The sequence below is a fragment of the Aspergillus pseudotamarii genome, assembly GCF_009193445.1.
Source record: "Aspergillus pseudotamarii strain CBS 117625 unplaced genomic scaffold BDV38scaffold_2, whole genome shotgun sequence".
Classification (NCBI taxonomy): Eukaryota; Fungi; Ascomycota; class Eurotiomycetes; order Eurotiales; family Aspergillaceae; genus Aspergillus; species Aspergillus pseudotamarii.
In genome coordinates this window covers 392,457-405,134 of record NW_022475016.1, presented here as the reverse complement: position 1 = coordinate 405,134, position 12,678 = coordinate 392,457, and the positions used below count along the sequence as shown (strand labels likewise).

Here is a 12,678-nt window from a genome sequence, read left to right as displayed (position 1 = left end):
ACAACTGATTTTCAACTCCCCGATTCTAACAACGTCGTAAGAAAACCACAGGTCCTGAAGGCAAAAGCGCCTCAGAATTTGCAAAACAACCACGTGGCAGTGAATGAGAAAGTATCCGTAGATGTAAAGATATCACAGCCTTCATGCCCAGTCTACATACCCAACGAGAACAAAAGGGAAAAGAAGATAACCTCAGAAACACGCTGCACTATTGCCTGCGCCTCGTCCGCGAATTAGGAACCCGATTATACAAAATTTTGCTGGGCTTCGCCAGCTCCCTCAACGACGACTTGGCTCGCCTCGGTACCCTGATCGATATTATGGAAGTCGAGAATTTCCGAGTACCTGGGGGTCTCCAGATTAGCTTGGCAAGCACGTTATTGCGTCAAAGAGGTGCTTACATCATGATCTTCCAGGTGTCTACCGGTAGGTCAGCATCATTGAATGACCAATCGAACTTCTCCTCTGCCACAGGCTCATCGGTGGGGTCGTGGTACGGAGCAAGGTACTCGTGCGCCAGCGCCTCGCCCGCGCGAATTCTCTTCTTCGGGTCAAATACCAGCATCCGCTCGAGAAGGTCAACCGCTGTGCGTTGTTAGCACCTGATAGCGCTTAATCCCCATTTAACGGAATACATACCATCCGGGTCAGCGTTCTTGAATTTGGTGGCGAGGGGTTGACGTTCGCGCTTGGGGAGAGACTTGACGAATCGCAAAGTCTGTGGTCAGTGTTAGCAGTGACCCCACTTGGAACTTAGCACCAATCCCATGGTTACTCACATTCTCACTACAGATTGTCTCAATCACATCGTCCGGTGGGGTACCAAGGAGCTCTGTGATAATGGAGAATTGGTTCACATGATCCTTGCCGGGGAACAGAGGCTTTCCTTCCAGCATCTCGGCGAAAATACAAGCGGCACTCCAGATGTCCACCTCCACATCATACTTTTGCCATGTGAGCATAATCTCAGGCGCACGGTAGTATCGCGTCGACACGTAGCCTGTCATCTGGGGGTCTTGAATACGGGCGAGACCAAAATCGCAAATCTTCAGGTCACAGTTCTCGTTGATAAGGATATTACTCGGCTTAAGATCACGATGCACAACACCTGCTGAGTGCACATATTTAAGTCCTCGCTGTGACGCATCAGTATCGAGCCCACATCGTCTGGAGGAGCCAGTCGCAGCCACGCACCAAGATCTGGTATAAGAAATACTGGATAAACTGCTTCTCCAACGGCCTTGATGTGAGAAGTCTGTGGAGGTCGGTACCCAGGAGCTCGGTTACGAAATAGCTGTGACGATCGGTTAGACAACAGGTGTCCCTCTTAAAGGTGGTGGAGATCGTACATACATGTCTTCGAGAGGAGAAATAAAAATATCACTTAGGCTGATGATCTGGTCATAGTCAGCGTACAGAGCGATGCGGCCCTATTCGGGTGAATTGACCGACATTTTCGTGGCGCAAGTGCTTCAATAGTTTCAGTTCGCGGTATGTTCTCTTGGACAAAACTGGGGTACTGAAAGGTTTCATAATCTTCTTAACGGCGACGGGCTGTCCGGTCAATTGGTCCCTCGCCGAGCTAATTTCCCGGGGAAAAGCGTGTCAGCGCATGGTCCGTATGAGGGGTTGGCGGTAACGGCGAATCTAAAAGGAGGGGCTGTAGGAACATACCACACGAGGCCGAACGCACCCATTCCCACGGGCTGCAGTTCTGTGTACCTGCGAAACTGTTACAAAGGAACTAATCCCATTGCCTGTATTCAATCATCTCAAGAGACACCCGTACCTGCTTGTGATCTCGAAGGTTGTGCCGAAGATCTGGGCACGCACGAATTCCGCCATTTTGGATTACAGACGGATGTAACTCCAAGATTCGGAGAAAAGCGACAGGAATACTAATCCTCTAGACTTGCTCAGGATATGAGACAAGATAATTAAAAAGATGGAAGGGATAGGGAGAGTGTGTAGAAGAAACGAGAGTGAAATAAAAAAAAAAATGGAGATAGCAAATGAAGTTGGAGTAACAAGGCGAATAATAACACTTTTTTGGTAGTGAAGAAGGAAGCAGAGAAACCGTAGGTGGCGCCCAAGGAGGTATGTGGGGAAAAAAGGAAGTCTCTCTTAGCCCGTTGACTTTTCGAAAGTCCGGTAACAACCAGGCAAGACCGATGACGTTCGCGACAAGAACGTAGGGTATTGCAAAAAAAGAAGGGTCGGAAGTGGGAACGCTGGAGGTTTACAGCAACCACGAAGACTTTGGCCCTCCACGCGGCCTGTCTAGACCATATGCCAACTAACATTGGCCGGAAGATGGTTCCAAATTCAGGGAATATCGCCCATCACGCTTACATAACCGGATGAGGCACACGGGCAAGAGGGGCATTAGGACCTAGTTTTGGCATTTCTCTTTTCTGTTTGGATCCTCGTGGGGTTCTTTTTCTGTATAGGATTTGGTTTGCTACGGAGTACTGCGTATCGCTTGTCCCATCGGTTTGAAGACATAGATTATCATATTAAAAAGCGACGATTTTACGAGCAATGGCTTTTTCCCTCATCATGTTCACCTCCCAAAGAAGGGCTGCGATAGCACGTGTCCATGATGTTGAGCTCATCCCTCCATGAACGTCGCAATCTGCCCTAGAAGGCAGAAAGCAGAAGTCAAAAAGGAATCAGGGGTCTGGATTGGAATTGTTTTATCTAAAATTCTGCATCGAACATATTTAGATGTTGATTCGTCAAGCGTTCGGGGATTCGTCAATTATGTCATAGCGGGTAAAAGAGTACAGCGCCATGAGGCAGAAATTAAGAGAACGAAGAAGAAAAGCAAAAGATAAAACGACCCCTTGTTTTGCAAAGCACCAATTGCAACAGAATATCTAACAGCAATGATCGATTATCATGCAATTTCCCAGGATAAAAGGCCCTGTTGCCTATACCGGTGGTGATGTAGGTAGGTACCTAATACGTCAGGCCTCGCTTCCCGCGACGTACAGCAAGCATTTGCTCTCTCGATGTCATCATAGCCTGTGGGGTGCGGATATGCTGCTAACCTTTTCCAACCACTGCCAGCCGTGTAATTCCACATAAACTGCTTGCTGCCCATCCAAAATAAAAATGGAAAAGAAGAAAGATGGTTATTAAAAGGGATAACACAAATTTGACTGTCCAGTAACTATATAAAAAACAAAAAAAAAAGGTGACTTTCTCCATAAAATTACTGGAGTAGATCGCGATCTGGTCAAATTTGTCATAGTATCGTTCAACTTAATCGGAGTTATATATATTCTTAGAAGTATCATCCGACCCCTTTCCACTTTACTAGATCTATTCCCAGCATATTGGATTATCCTAGAAGCATCATCGGGGATTTATTGAGGCTCACCTCCAATCAAAGATCCAAGCTCCGATAGTACTAGTATCTACTATGCTGGGTGGTGAAATAAAAACAGCAGATGGGTAGTTATATATTATATCCACACATTGAGTAGGCAATAGATCTCGAACTTTTCAAGATCAAAATAGAGGATGTCGAGTAAGTCTAGTCCCGTTTTCACTGCCGTTCCTCCCTAGCTTTGGAGTAACGGCCAAGATTCTAAAAATGCCCCTTTTCTCGTCGATGCTCGACATGTGTGAGCTCATAAGCACTATTTGTATCTACATGTATATGCAAGGTGTCACTAGGAAGACAATATAAGTTAACGCTACTGTGGGCAAAGAACATTGCATAGCACAAGGTTATCCGTATCCAAAAGTAAATCTATTCCAAATTCCTCTTTGTCCCGAAAAGGCGCCATCCCTTCGTGTTACTCCTAATCGTCATGTTTGTGGCTTGGTAGGCTGAACGCGCTTCATAGTCCGACCTTGTGTACTCTGTCCTTTTAGTAGGATAACCTACTGTAACTTGGGTGTGTAGAGGAATTATTTCACGAACCCCGAATAAATTTTGTACGGTACCTGTACTAGCACCGTCAGGGCTCCAGGTCAATTCTCCAATCAGCACATAGTGGGACATTGCCCCAGCCTTAACATTCCCCTAGAGGAAGTGTGCCCTGCTCCTTTCGTGGCTATGTATGTATGGACAGATGGTCCGTTCACTGGGTGGAGCAGACACTTAAAAGCGCACAGTAGTGCAGCATGCCATTGTGTTATTTTGGATTTGAGTCGAAGAAGACACTGGTGGAAAGATATTATGTATTTTTCTCTTCTTTGGCCTGCAAATTAGTCAGGGGCGAGAAAGGGAGCGGACAGGCCGGAGGATAAGAAGAGAGAATTATGGATGGTGGCGTCCGCCAATCCCTGGGCAGAAAAATACCTGCCTGACTTTCCCCGTCAATGGAGGCAGTACGCCGCTCAAATCATATGTTACTAAGAAAATACCATAAAATAAAACAAAATAAGAGAAAACGTATGTCAGTTGCTTATCACAATCCAACAGGGGGGTCAACTATGTAGGTAAGCATGTACATAAGTATACTCCGTACACGGTATGTCTGTGCATTTTTGGAGTACATATATCCTGATATGAATTACCACCAGAATGGTACCTAGTCTTAGAGATCATACTGAGGTGCGACACAAGGGACGATGCTTGATACTTATATATGTATGTGTCGCAAGATGAGATTGAAACACAATAATATCTACCCACGGACCCTTATAATACCGTGAACTAAGAGGTTCCTACGAACGAGTAACACCCTGAGAATGGGCCATCATTACCTAAGCTCCAAGCTCAGTGAATGAAAATGGAGGTATCTTAGCGTCGAATACCGGGCTCCTTTTCCCCCCCATACATACCTAATTACCGTCACAGCCCTTCATCTTAGTCTATCCATCCCATGCCATCCCACCGGCCTCAAATCTTTGTCGGTAAGCTTCGCCGGTCCACGTTTTACCACTTATCCACTTATTCCCGTGGATAGGTACGATCTAATACTCTGTAAGGTAAAGTCGGTAATACTGGGACTCCTCTCTTTTCTGCCATCCCCACTCCCCATCTGTCTATTATGACGATTAGGGAACATCCGCCCATTGAGAATTACCATCTGTCTCAACCATCCAATAATGATCCCAAGCAACTGTTCATCGTCATAAAAACAGCAGCAGTATCTCATTCCTACGATCCTTCCTTTTTCCCTCCCCTTCCTCTCTACTCTCTTTTCATGACTGATTGACAATCTCCTATACTTTCGCTTCTCTATTGTTTCCTCGTTTTTCTTACCCCGGTTCCCTTTATTCTATTTTTTCTTGCCTCCCTAACCGACGGGGAGGGTGACTACTTTAGTATTGCTTACATTATCTCACTCGAGATCCGTCCACTTTTCCCACATCATCCATCCCCCGATCGACCTTTGCTACCCTTTTTTAGCGTCGGCTCGTCAGTCTCACACGTCTTCTTGCTCCGCAGTTAATCCAGTCGCCCCTCATCCTAACTCAACGTATTAACCCAGAGATATTGAGTACGATAAAGGCGCTTGGACTTCTGCTTCCTTTCCACCGGTGCCCTCCAACGCCCTAGTTTCACCTCCTGCGCCACGAGCATCTGATCTCCGCCCCCCGGATCTCGCAGTCGCTCAGGCCTTCATCCGAGACCAGCTGTACCGCTGCTACTGTGCGCCGCCTTCGATTCCAAGTCAAGCCTCCTATCGTCGATCGCGAATATTATTATCGTTTCCTTTCCCGTCTATTTCAAATCATTGATTGATTATTAGCCACTCCATTGCCTCGGTATTCCTTCCAAGCTACAGGGAGCCGATTGGTGACGACTAACCCGAAGGTGTCGGGGCCGTGTTAGGTTGATGCCGTTCACTTCCGCAGACAGCTCATGGTTTAGTCGTTCGCTGTCTAGAATATAATTCGAGATGGGTTCGTGTGTAAGCTCAGAGCCGGCTGAAAACAATGAGCCAAAGAAGAGGAGCCAGGCGATCGATCGCAGGCTGGAGGAGGATTCCAGGCGATTACGGAGGGAGTGCAAGATTTTACTGCTTGGTACGTTCGGGGAATTCTTTTTTTTAGCATGGCGTTTTTTGGTGTCTGACTGCGATGTTTTTCCTGTATCAGGGTCCGGAGAAAGTGGGAAATCGACAATTGTCAAACAAATGAAGATCATCCATCAGAACGGCTACACAGTGGAGGAGCTAGCCTTGTATCGCCTAACGGTCTGCAAGAATCTCCTAGACTGCGCCAAGTCCCTTGTAGGAGCTTATCACCAATTCTCCCTCGAGCCCTCGAGTCAAAAAGTCCGTGACTATGTACAATACATTTCAGACTACAATATCGACCCCGACCCGCACACAACGTTGGATGCGAAGGTAGGGGAGGCGATAACGTATATCTGGAATGACCCGTGCACATCCACAGTATTGGAACATCAGAACGAGTTCTACTTGATGGATTCTGCTCCATAGTAAGCTCCATTGCTTCCGAGGTTGTACGGAAAGAAGATGCACTGACAGCATCCTGCTAGTTTTTTTGAGGAAGCAAAGCGAATCTCATCCCCAGATTTCATACCCAACGTAAATGATGTGCTTCGCGCCCGAACGAAGACTACCGGTATCTATGAAACTAGGTTTACGATGGGCCAGCTGAGCATACAGTATGTGCACTCACACAGTCTATTTTGGGGACGTCGCTTACACGTTGTGCAGCATGTTTGATGTGGGTGGCCAGCGCAGTGAGCGCAAGAAGTGGATCCATTGTTTCGAGAATGTCACCTCCATTATATTCTGTGTGGCATTGAGCGAGTACGATCAAGTGCTTCTGGAAGAGAGTAATCAGGTAAGCGTTGTTGGATATTAATGGTCGTCCTTGCTACTAACCTTACTGCAAAGAATCGAATGATGGAGAGTCTGGTGCTGTTCGATTCCGTAGTCAATTCGCGATGGTTCATGCGAACGAGTATAATCTTGTTCCTGAATAAGGTCGATCTGTTCCGCCAAAAGCTCCCTCGGTCCCCCTTGAGCAATTACTTTCCTGATTACTCTGGCGGCAATGACGTGAATCGCGCCGCCAAATACCTGCTATGGAGGTTCAACCAAGTTAATCGAGCACATCTGAACCTCTATCCCCAGTAAGCGTCCCGCAAACTTCGATGAAGATGCCCTGTACTGTGACATGCAACTAACTTCACGTTTCATTCCAGTTTGACACAAGCCACCGATACAACCAACATCCGCTTAGTATTCGCTGCGGTAAAGGAGACGATTCTACAAAATGCTTTGAAGGATTCAGGTATCTTGTAGATTTGAATGTTCTACGCGCAGACATCTCGAGTCGGACAGATCGCGATCTCTGGGCCTGTTGAGAGTCTCCGGGTGACCGAGCTACGTTTATATCCGACAAGCCATGACGCTCTTTCTATCCTATTTTCCTTTTTTATTTTTTTATTTTTTATTTTTTATTTTTTTTCATCCCCGATACTCCTTCGTGCTTTGTGGATAGGCATCGGCGTTAACGGTGCTAGTCTTCGTTTCAGTTTAATATGCTAGGCGCTTGGTTGGATCATAGTCATTGGGACTTTGCGGCATGGAGTCATTTCTATCTTGGTTCTCATATTCTATCCATCTATTTCTTTTTCTTTTTCTTTTTTCCTTATTCCCGAGGGGTGTGCTTTTTTCGAAGGGGTTGTTTATCCGCATCATTTAAGTATTGATTGGCTTGGCTTGGCCTTTTCATTTGGCCTGGATTTCTATGAGCATCTTGTTTCAAAGTGAAAAGTTGTTGGTCTCAGCACTACTTGCATATAATTTGTGCCAAGGTTCTTGATATCCTCTCTCATCTTGAGATTTTCCTTATTTTGTTTCCTCTTCTGTTTCCCCCTTTCCCCTTTTGATCCACCTCAGCTTATGCATCTAATAGCGGTCCCTTGACTCCCGGGGTGGCTGGCTTGCAATCTTTTCAACTTATACCATTCAGTTTCCAGCGCTATAATATGTTTTAGTACTTGGTTCTTTCACTTTGCGGTATCTCTTTTGTTGAGTAAGTTTTGGTGTGTTCCCAGACGTTTGCCTCTACGAAAGATCATATGGCTTTGCGAATAATGTCCAAGAAGAGCTAGGATGGGTCTGGACCGCGGGTATGTGCGGAACGTCCGACCCATGGTTCTTCTTTCGCCCTTATTGGGCCGACTATGGTAGATTGCCCAGACACGATAGAATCACCGGCATCAAACGCCAGAGGATTGGGTGGGATTGTGTTAATATATCATGTTAAGTTTATATAATCACAACCGTTTCTTATGGGGTCGTCTTTAATAACAATAGATAGCTAGTTAGAAGTCAGGGCTATTATTAGGTAAATAAATCAGGGTGGGTCAGCGAGAGGTTGTACTGGCAGTAGGGGTCTGGACCTTGGTTCAGTGGGGAGTACTAGAGTAGTAGGGTAATGGCAGTGCACAGCGCACATACATGCAGGAGGTCTGATGAGTACCGCACGGACTGTGATGATAGGAGCTGTGAAGCTACTACCTTCGGTGGTTGGTTGATTAATAGGCATAATTAGGGTTGCTTTCTCCCCCCCGCAGTGTCAATCAGATGGTGTTTGCGTCATTACTTTTCCGAACGTCCATCAATTCAAAATATCACTTCTACTTGACGGAAATATCAAGTGTTCCACCACAACAAGTATACCTTACCCATCAACACACGTCCGTCCTAGATATAGTAGTATTTATGGTACATCGGTATCTATTTTCGACACGGTGACACGGCAGAAAAATGAAGGGTCATTCCGGATAATCCGTGGACCTCAATGGCACGATTAAACAGACTGGTCTAGACAACCCTCTCCCAATGGGTGGCGTAGATTGCCAGCTGGAAGGGATTGAAACCGGTTCCTAGCTTTCAACAACAACTGGGATCCAATGCGATAATCATTCCCAATCTCCGCTACGATCGTCCATTGATAAGTTTCAAACGTCTTGATGGTGTCCATTTCGAGGTCTCGTCACGGGGTGTGCTTGCAGTTCGAGAACGAACTGAAGCTCTGACCTCTTCCTTCCCCTCTTCCCTTGTCTCATTGTCTGCTGCCACTTTCCCCTCCATCCATCATTTCTCCTCTTCTTAAGTTGCCTGGCTAGCTTTTCCTTCCCCCTCCTTTAATCCCTCAATTGGCATCTCTCAAATTACCCGTTGCTCATTCATCCTGACCCTGCCATACCTTCCAAGCCCCACGTCGTTCCTGTGTCACCTTGGTAACTGGGCAACCATGTCTGAAGCACGCCGGGAGAGGAAACCATCTGTCGGTGCTCCTGTGTCAGAGCTTCAGGGTCCTATTGGCCCTGGCTTTAGCCGTCCAAAGCACAAACGGACTTATACTGGCTTAGCGCCAGCAGAAATCAAGAGTGTTGAGGCCAGCATCCCTGAGCCGCTGAGAGAAGCGTAAGTGGCATGTGTACCATGGTTGACTGGTCTTGACTGATTAGACTTCGTGTTTAGCTGGAGAAAGCATGTAAGGCGGATATACTGACTGTCATCCGAGGTTGTGGTCCTCTTCCGTACTAAATCATGTTGGCTGCAGTCTGTCAGTGGCTTTACGAACAAAGATGAGTTTGAAGTATGCGACGGCCTGCTAAGGTACATGAAACAATTTCTAACAGCGATATAGCAAGAGCTAGTCCGTCACGTCGAGACTACCTTGGCTCGTTCGCTCTACAACTGTGATGAGCTGTATGTTCATGTAGCCCCATGCATTCTTTCAGATCCCCAAATAACAACAACAGCGCTGCGTACTCGGGAACTGCACTTGCGTTTCGTGACCGCCTGATCATCGATTGGAATAAGACCCAGCAGCGGCAAAGTTCTGCAGACCAGAAGAGGGTATACTGTAAGTGTGCCATGAAATGTTTCTAGGTCTGCTACATCCACGGATGCAGTGCTAATCTACTGCCAGATCTCTCTCTCGAGTTTCTTATGGGCCGAGCGTTGGACAATGCTATGCTCAATGTCGGCATGAAGGACGCGGCTAGGGGTATAAGATGACCTGAATACGCAAGCTCGAGATAAGAGACAAATGCTAACTGCATAGTTAAGATGGCTTGAAGAATCTCGGCTTCCGGGTCGAGGATGTCATTGACCAAGAACATGATGCCGCCCTCGGAAACGGAGGCCTAGGGCGTCTAGCAGCATGCCTGCTTGATAGCCTGGCGACACTGAACTACCCGGCCTGGGGATATGGGCTCCGTTACAGATACGGGATCTTCAAACAAGAGATCGTGGATGGATACCAAGTTGAAGTTCCCGATTACTGGCTCGACTTCAATCCCTGGGAATTTCCCCGACATGAGATTGCCGTCGATATTCAGTTTTACGGCTGGGTGAGAAAATATCAAGATGACAACGGTAAGACTGTTCATTCATGGCAAGACGGCGAAACTGTCCAGGCAGTAGCGTACGATGTACCTATTCCTGGCTATGGAACTTCTACTACGAATAATCTTCGATTATGGTCAAGCAAAGCGAGTAGTGGGGAATTTGATTTCCAGAAGTTCAATGCTGGAGATTATGAGAATGCCGTGGCGGAACAGCAGCGCGCAGAAACGATCTCTGCGGTGCTCTATCCAAACGATAACCTTGAAAGGGGCAAAGAGCTCAGACTGAAGCAGCAGTACTTCTGGTGTGCTGCATCGCTGCATGACATCATTCGAAGATTCAAGAAGACGAAGCGAGCCTGGGGAGAATTTCCGGATCAGGTAGCAATCCAACTCAATGATACACACCCGACACTGGCTATTGTCGAGCTGCAACGCATCTTGGTTGATCTAGAAGGCCTCACATGGGATGAGGCCTGGAAAATAGTGACCAATACTTTTGGGTATACCAACCATACAGTCCTGCCAGAAGCGCTGGAGAAATGGTCTGTCCCTCTGGTGCAAAAGCTACTCCCACGACACATGCAGATTATCTTTGATATCAACTTGTTCTTCCTACAGACGGTAGAGAAGAAATTCCCCAATGACAGAGACTTACTGTCGCGGGTGTCAATCATTGAAGAATCGCATCCCAAGATGGTCCGGATGGCTCATATTGCAATTGTCGGATCCCACAAAGTTAATGGTGTCGCCGAGCTCCATTCCGACTTGTTACAGACAACGCTCTTCAAAGACTTTGTCCAGGTTTATGGACCTGATAAGTTCACCAACGTCACGAACGGGATCACTCCGCGCCGCTGGTTGCACCAGGCCAACCCGCGGTTGTCGGACCTGATCGCCACTAAGCTTGGTGGATACCATTTCCTGACAGACTTAGCGCTTTTAGATAGGCTCGAAGCTTTTGTCGATGACAAAAACTTTCGAAGGGAGTGGGCAGAAATCAAAACCGCGAACAAAATCCGTCTTGCTAAGCATATCAAAGACGCTACCGGCTATAGTGTCAATCCCACCGCTTTGTTTGACATCCAGGTAAAGCGTATCCATGAGTATAAGCGTCAGCAACTCAATATCTTCGGCGTGATTCATCGCTATCTGACTATCAAGTCTATGTCCCCGGGAGAAAGAAAGAAAGTTTTGCCACGAGTATCCATTATTGGTGGCAAGGCAGCCCCGGGGTATTGGATGGCTAAAACTGTCATCCATCTTGTCAACAATGTCGCATCAGTCGTAAACAATGACCCGGAAATCGGCGATCTTTTGAAGGTAATATTTATTCAGGACTACAATGTCAGCAAGGCAGAGATAATTTGTCCCGCCTCGGATATCAGCGAGCATATCTCAACCGCTGGTACTGAAGGTAGTGGTACCAGTAACATGAAGTTTGTACTCAATGGTGGCCTTATCATTGGAACGTGTGATGGAGCCAACGTATGTTTATCCCCATGCGTCCATCTCTATACAACTGGCCCTTGTGATTGACTTGTCATAACTCTTATCTAGATCGAAATCACTCGCGAGATCGGCGAACAAAACATTTTCCTCTTTGGAAATCTAGCTGAAGATGTCGAGGAACTACGTCACCGCCACTACTATGGTGACTTTCAACTCGACCCTCAGCTTGCCAAGGTGTTCGATGCCATCCGAAGCGGCACGTTCGGAAATGCTGACGACTTCTCTGCGCTCATTGCATCCATTGCAGAGCACGGTGACTACTATCTTGTATCCGACGATTTCAACTCGTATGTAAAAACTCAGGAAATGGTCGATGAGGCATTTCGGAACCAAGACGAGTGGATAGCGAAGTCCATTACCAGTGTTGCACGCATGGGCTTTTTCTCCACGGACCGTGTCATCAACGAATATGCAGATGGAATCTGGAATATAGAGCCTCTCGCTGTGAAAGACTGATCGAATGTGGACGTGTATCCAGATATAACTGCAGTTTTTTTCCCTTTGCTTTCCTGCTTTCTTCCAGTATATTTCGGTTTTGAGGTTCATGTTCCTAATGCACCTAAATCCCTGCCTGTGATTTGCATCAGTTTTAATCATAATTATTGAACAATCCTAAGGGTTCAAGATGAGAATGACGACAACACAATTTCTGCATACAAATTGCTACTATTAATTGACTGTTAGCTCCATATATGCCCTAGCACAGTATGATTTCTATTTGATTCTTTCACTCTTTATCACTAAGGATTTCTTCCTCACCGGCGCCTATCATTACTCCGTAGGAGCAATACGCAAGTAGTGTAGAGACAACGAGGAAAGAAAGGCCCACTATGACCATGATCTTACTATAATAGTCG

At 46.6% G+C, this 12,678-nt stretch overlaps 3 protein-coding genes across 3 annotated transcripts; 2 read left to right on the top strand and 1 right to left on the bottom strand.

Annotated features, from left to right (window-relative positions):
- Window positions 1-245: 245 nt before the first annotated feature.
- On the bottom strand, window positions 246-1,845 carry sakA (mitogen-activated protein kinase HOG1; the record flags this gene model as incomplete). Its single annotated transcript, XM_032058450.1, has 9 exons — window positions 246-345; window positions 402-585; window positions 640-718; window positions 780-1,136; window positions 1,195-1,294; window positions 1,354-1,397; window positions 1,453-1,582; window positions 1,675-1,722; window positions 1,790-1,845. The coding sequence occupies 9 exons, from the start codon at window positions 1,843-1,845 to the stop codon at window positions 246-248; spliced, it is 1,098 nt and encodes a 365-aa protein (XP_031919313.1).
- Window positions 1,846-5,491: 3,646 nt separating this feature from the next.
- gpaB (guanine nucleotide-binding protein subunit alpha gpaB) lies at window positions 5,492-7,774 on the top strand. The gene is made up of 6 exons (XM_032063674.1): window positions 5,492-5,991; window positions 6,064-6,409; window positions 6,470-6,598; window positions 6,651-6,780; window positions 6,834-7,072; window positions 7,145-7,774. Exons 1-6 carry the CDS (start codon window positions 5,865-5,867, stop codon window positions 7,242-7,244), a joined length of 1,071 nt encoding a protein of 356 aa, XP_031919312.1. The 5' UTR covers window positions 5,492-5,864; the 3' UTR covers window positions 7,245-7,774.
- Window positions 7,775-9,071: 1,297 nt separating this feature from the next.
- Window positions 9,072-12,556, top strand: glpV (glycogen phosphorylase). The gene is made up of 8 exons (XM_032063673.1): window positions 9,072-9,380; window positions 9,438-9,450; window positions 9,520-9,555; window positions 9,607-9,668; window positions 9,722-9,825; window positions 9,892-9,969; window positions 10,032-11,797; window positions 11,870-12,556. Exons 1-8 carry the CDS (start codon window positions 9,208-9,210, stop codon window positions 12,275-12,277), a joined length of 2,640 nt encoding a protein of 879 aa, XP_031919311.1. The 5' UTR covers window positions 9,072-9,207; the 3' UTR covers window positions 12,278-12,556.
- The last annotated feature ends 122 nt before the right edge of the window (window positions 12,557-12,678 follow it).

What these genes read in the sequence shown, in the direction of transcription:
- gpaB (XM_032063674.1), top strand. Translation starts at nt 5,865, where the DNA reads ATGGGTTCGTGTGTAAGCTCAGAGCCGGCTGAAAACAATGAGCCAAAG. An exon ending in GTGCAAGATTTTACTGCTTG is followed by an intron (nt 5,992 to 6,063) that starts GTACGTTCGGGG and finishes TTCCTGTATCAG; the next exon opens with GGTCCGGAGAAAGTGGGAAA. An exon ending in CATCTGAACCTCTATCCCCA is followed by an intron (nt 7,073 to 7,144) that starts GTAAGCGTCCCG and finishes GTTTCATTCCAG; the next exon opens with TTTGACACAAGCCACCGATA.
- glpV (XM_032063673.1), top strand. Translation starts at nt 9,208, where the DNA reads ATGTCTGAAGCACGCCGGGAGAGGAAACCATCTGTCGGTGCTCCTGTG. An exon ending in CTCTACAACTGTGATGAGCT is followed by an intron (nt 9,669 to 9,721) that starts GTATGTTCATGT and finishes TAACAACAACAG; the next exon opens with CGCTGCGTACTCGGGAACTG. An exon ending in AGACCAGAAGAGGGTATACT is followed by an intron (nt 9,826 to 9,891) that starts GTAAGTGTGCCA and finishes ATCTACTGCCAG; the next exon opens with ATCTCTCTCTCGAGTTTCTT.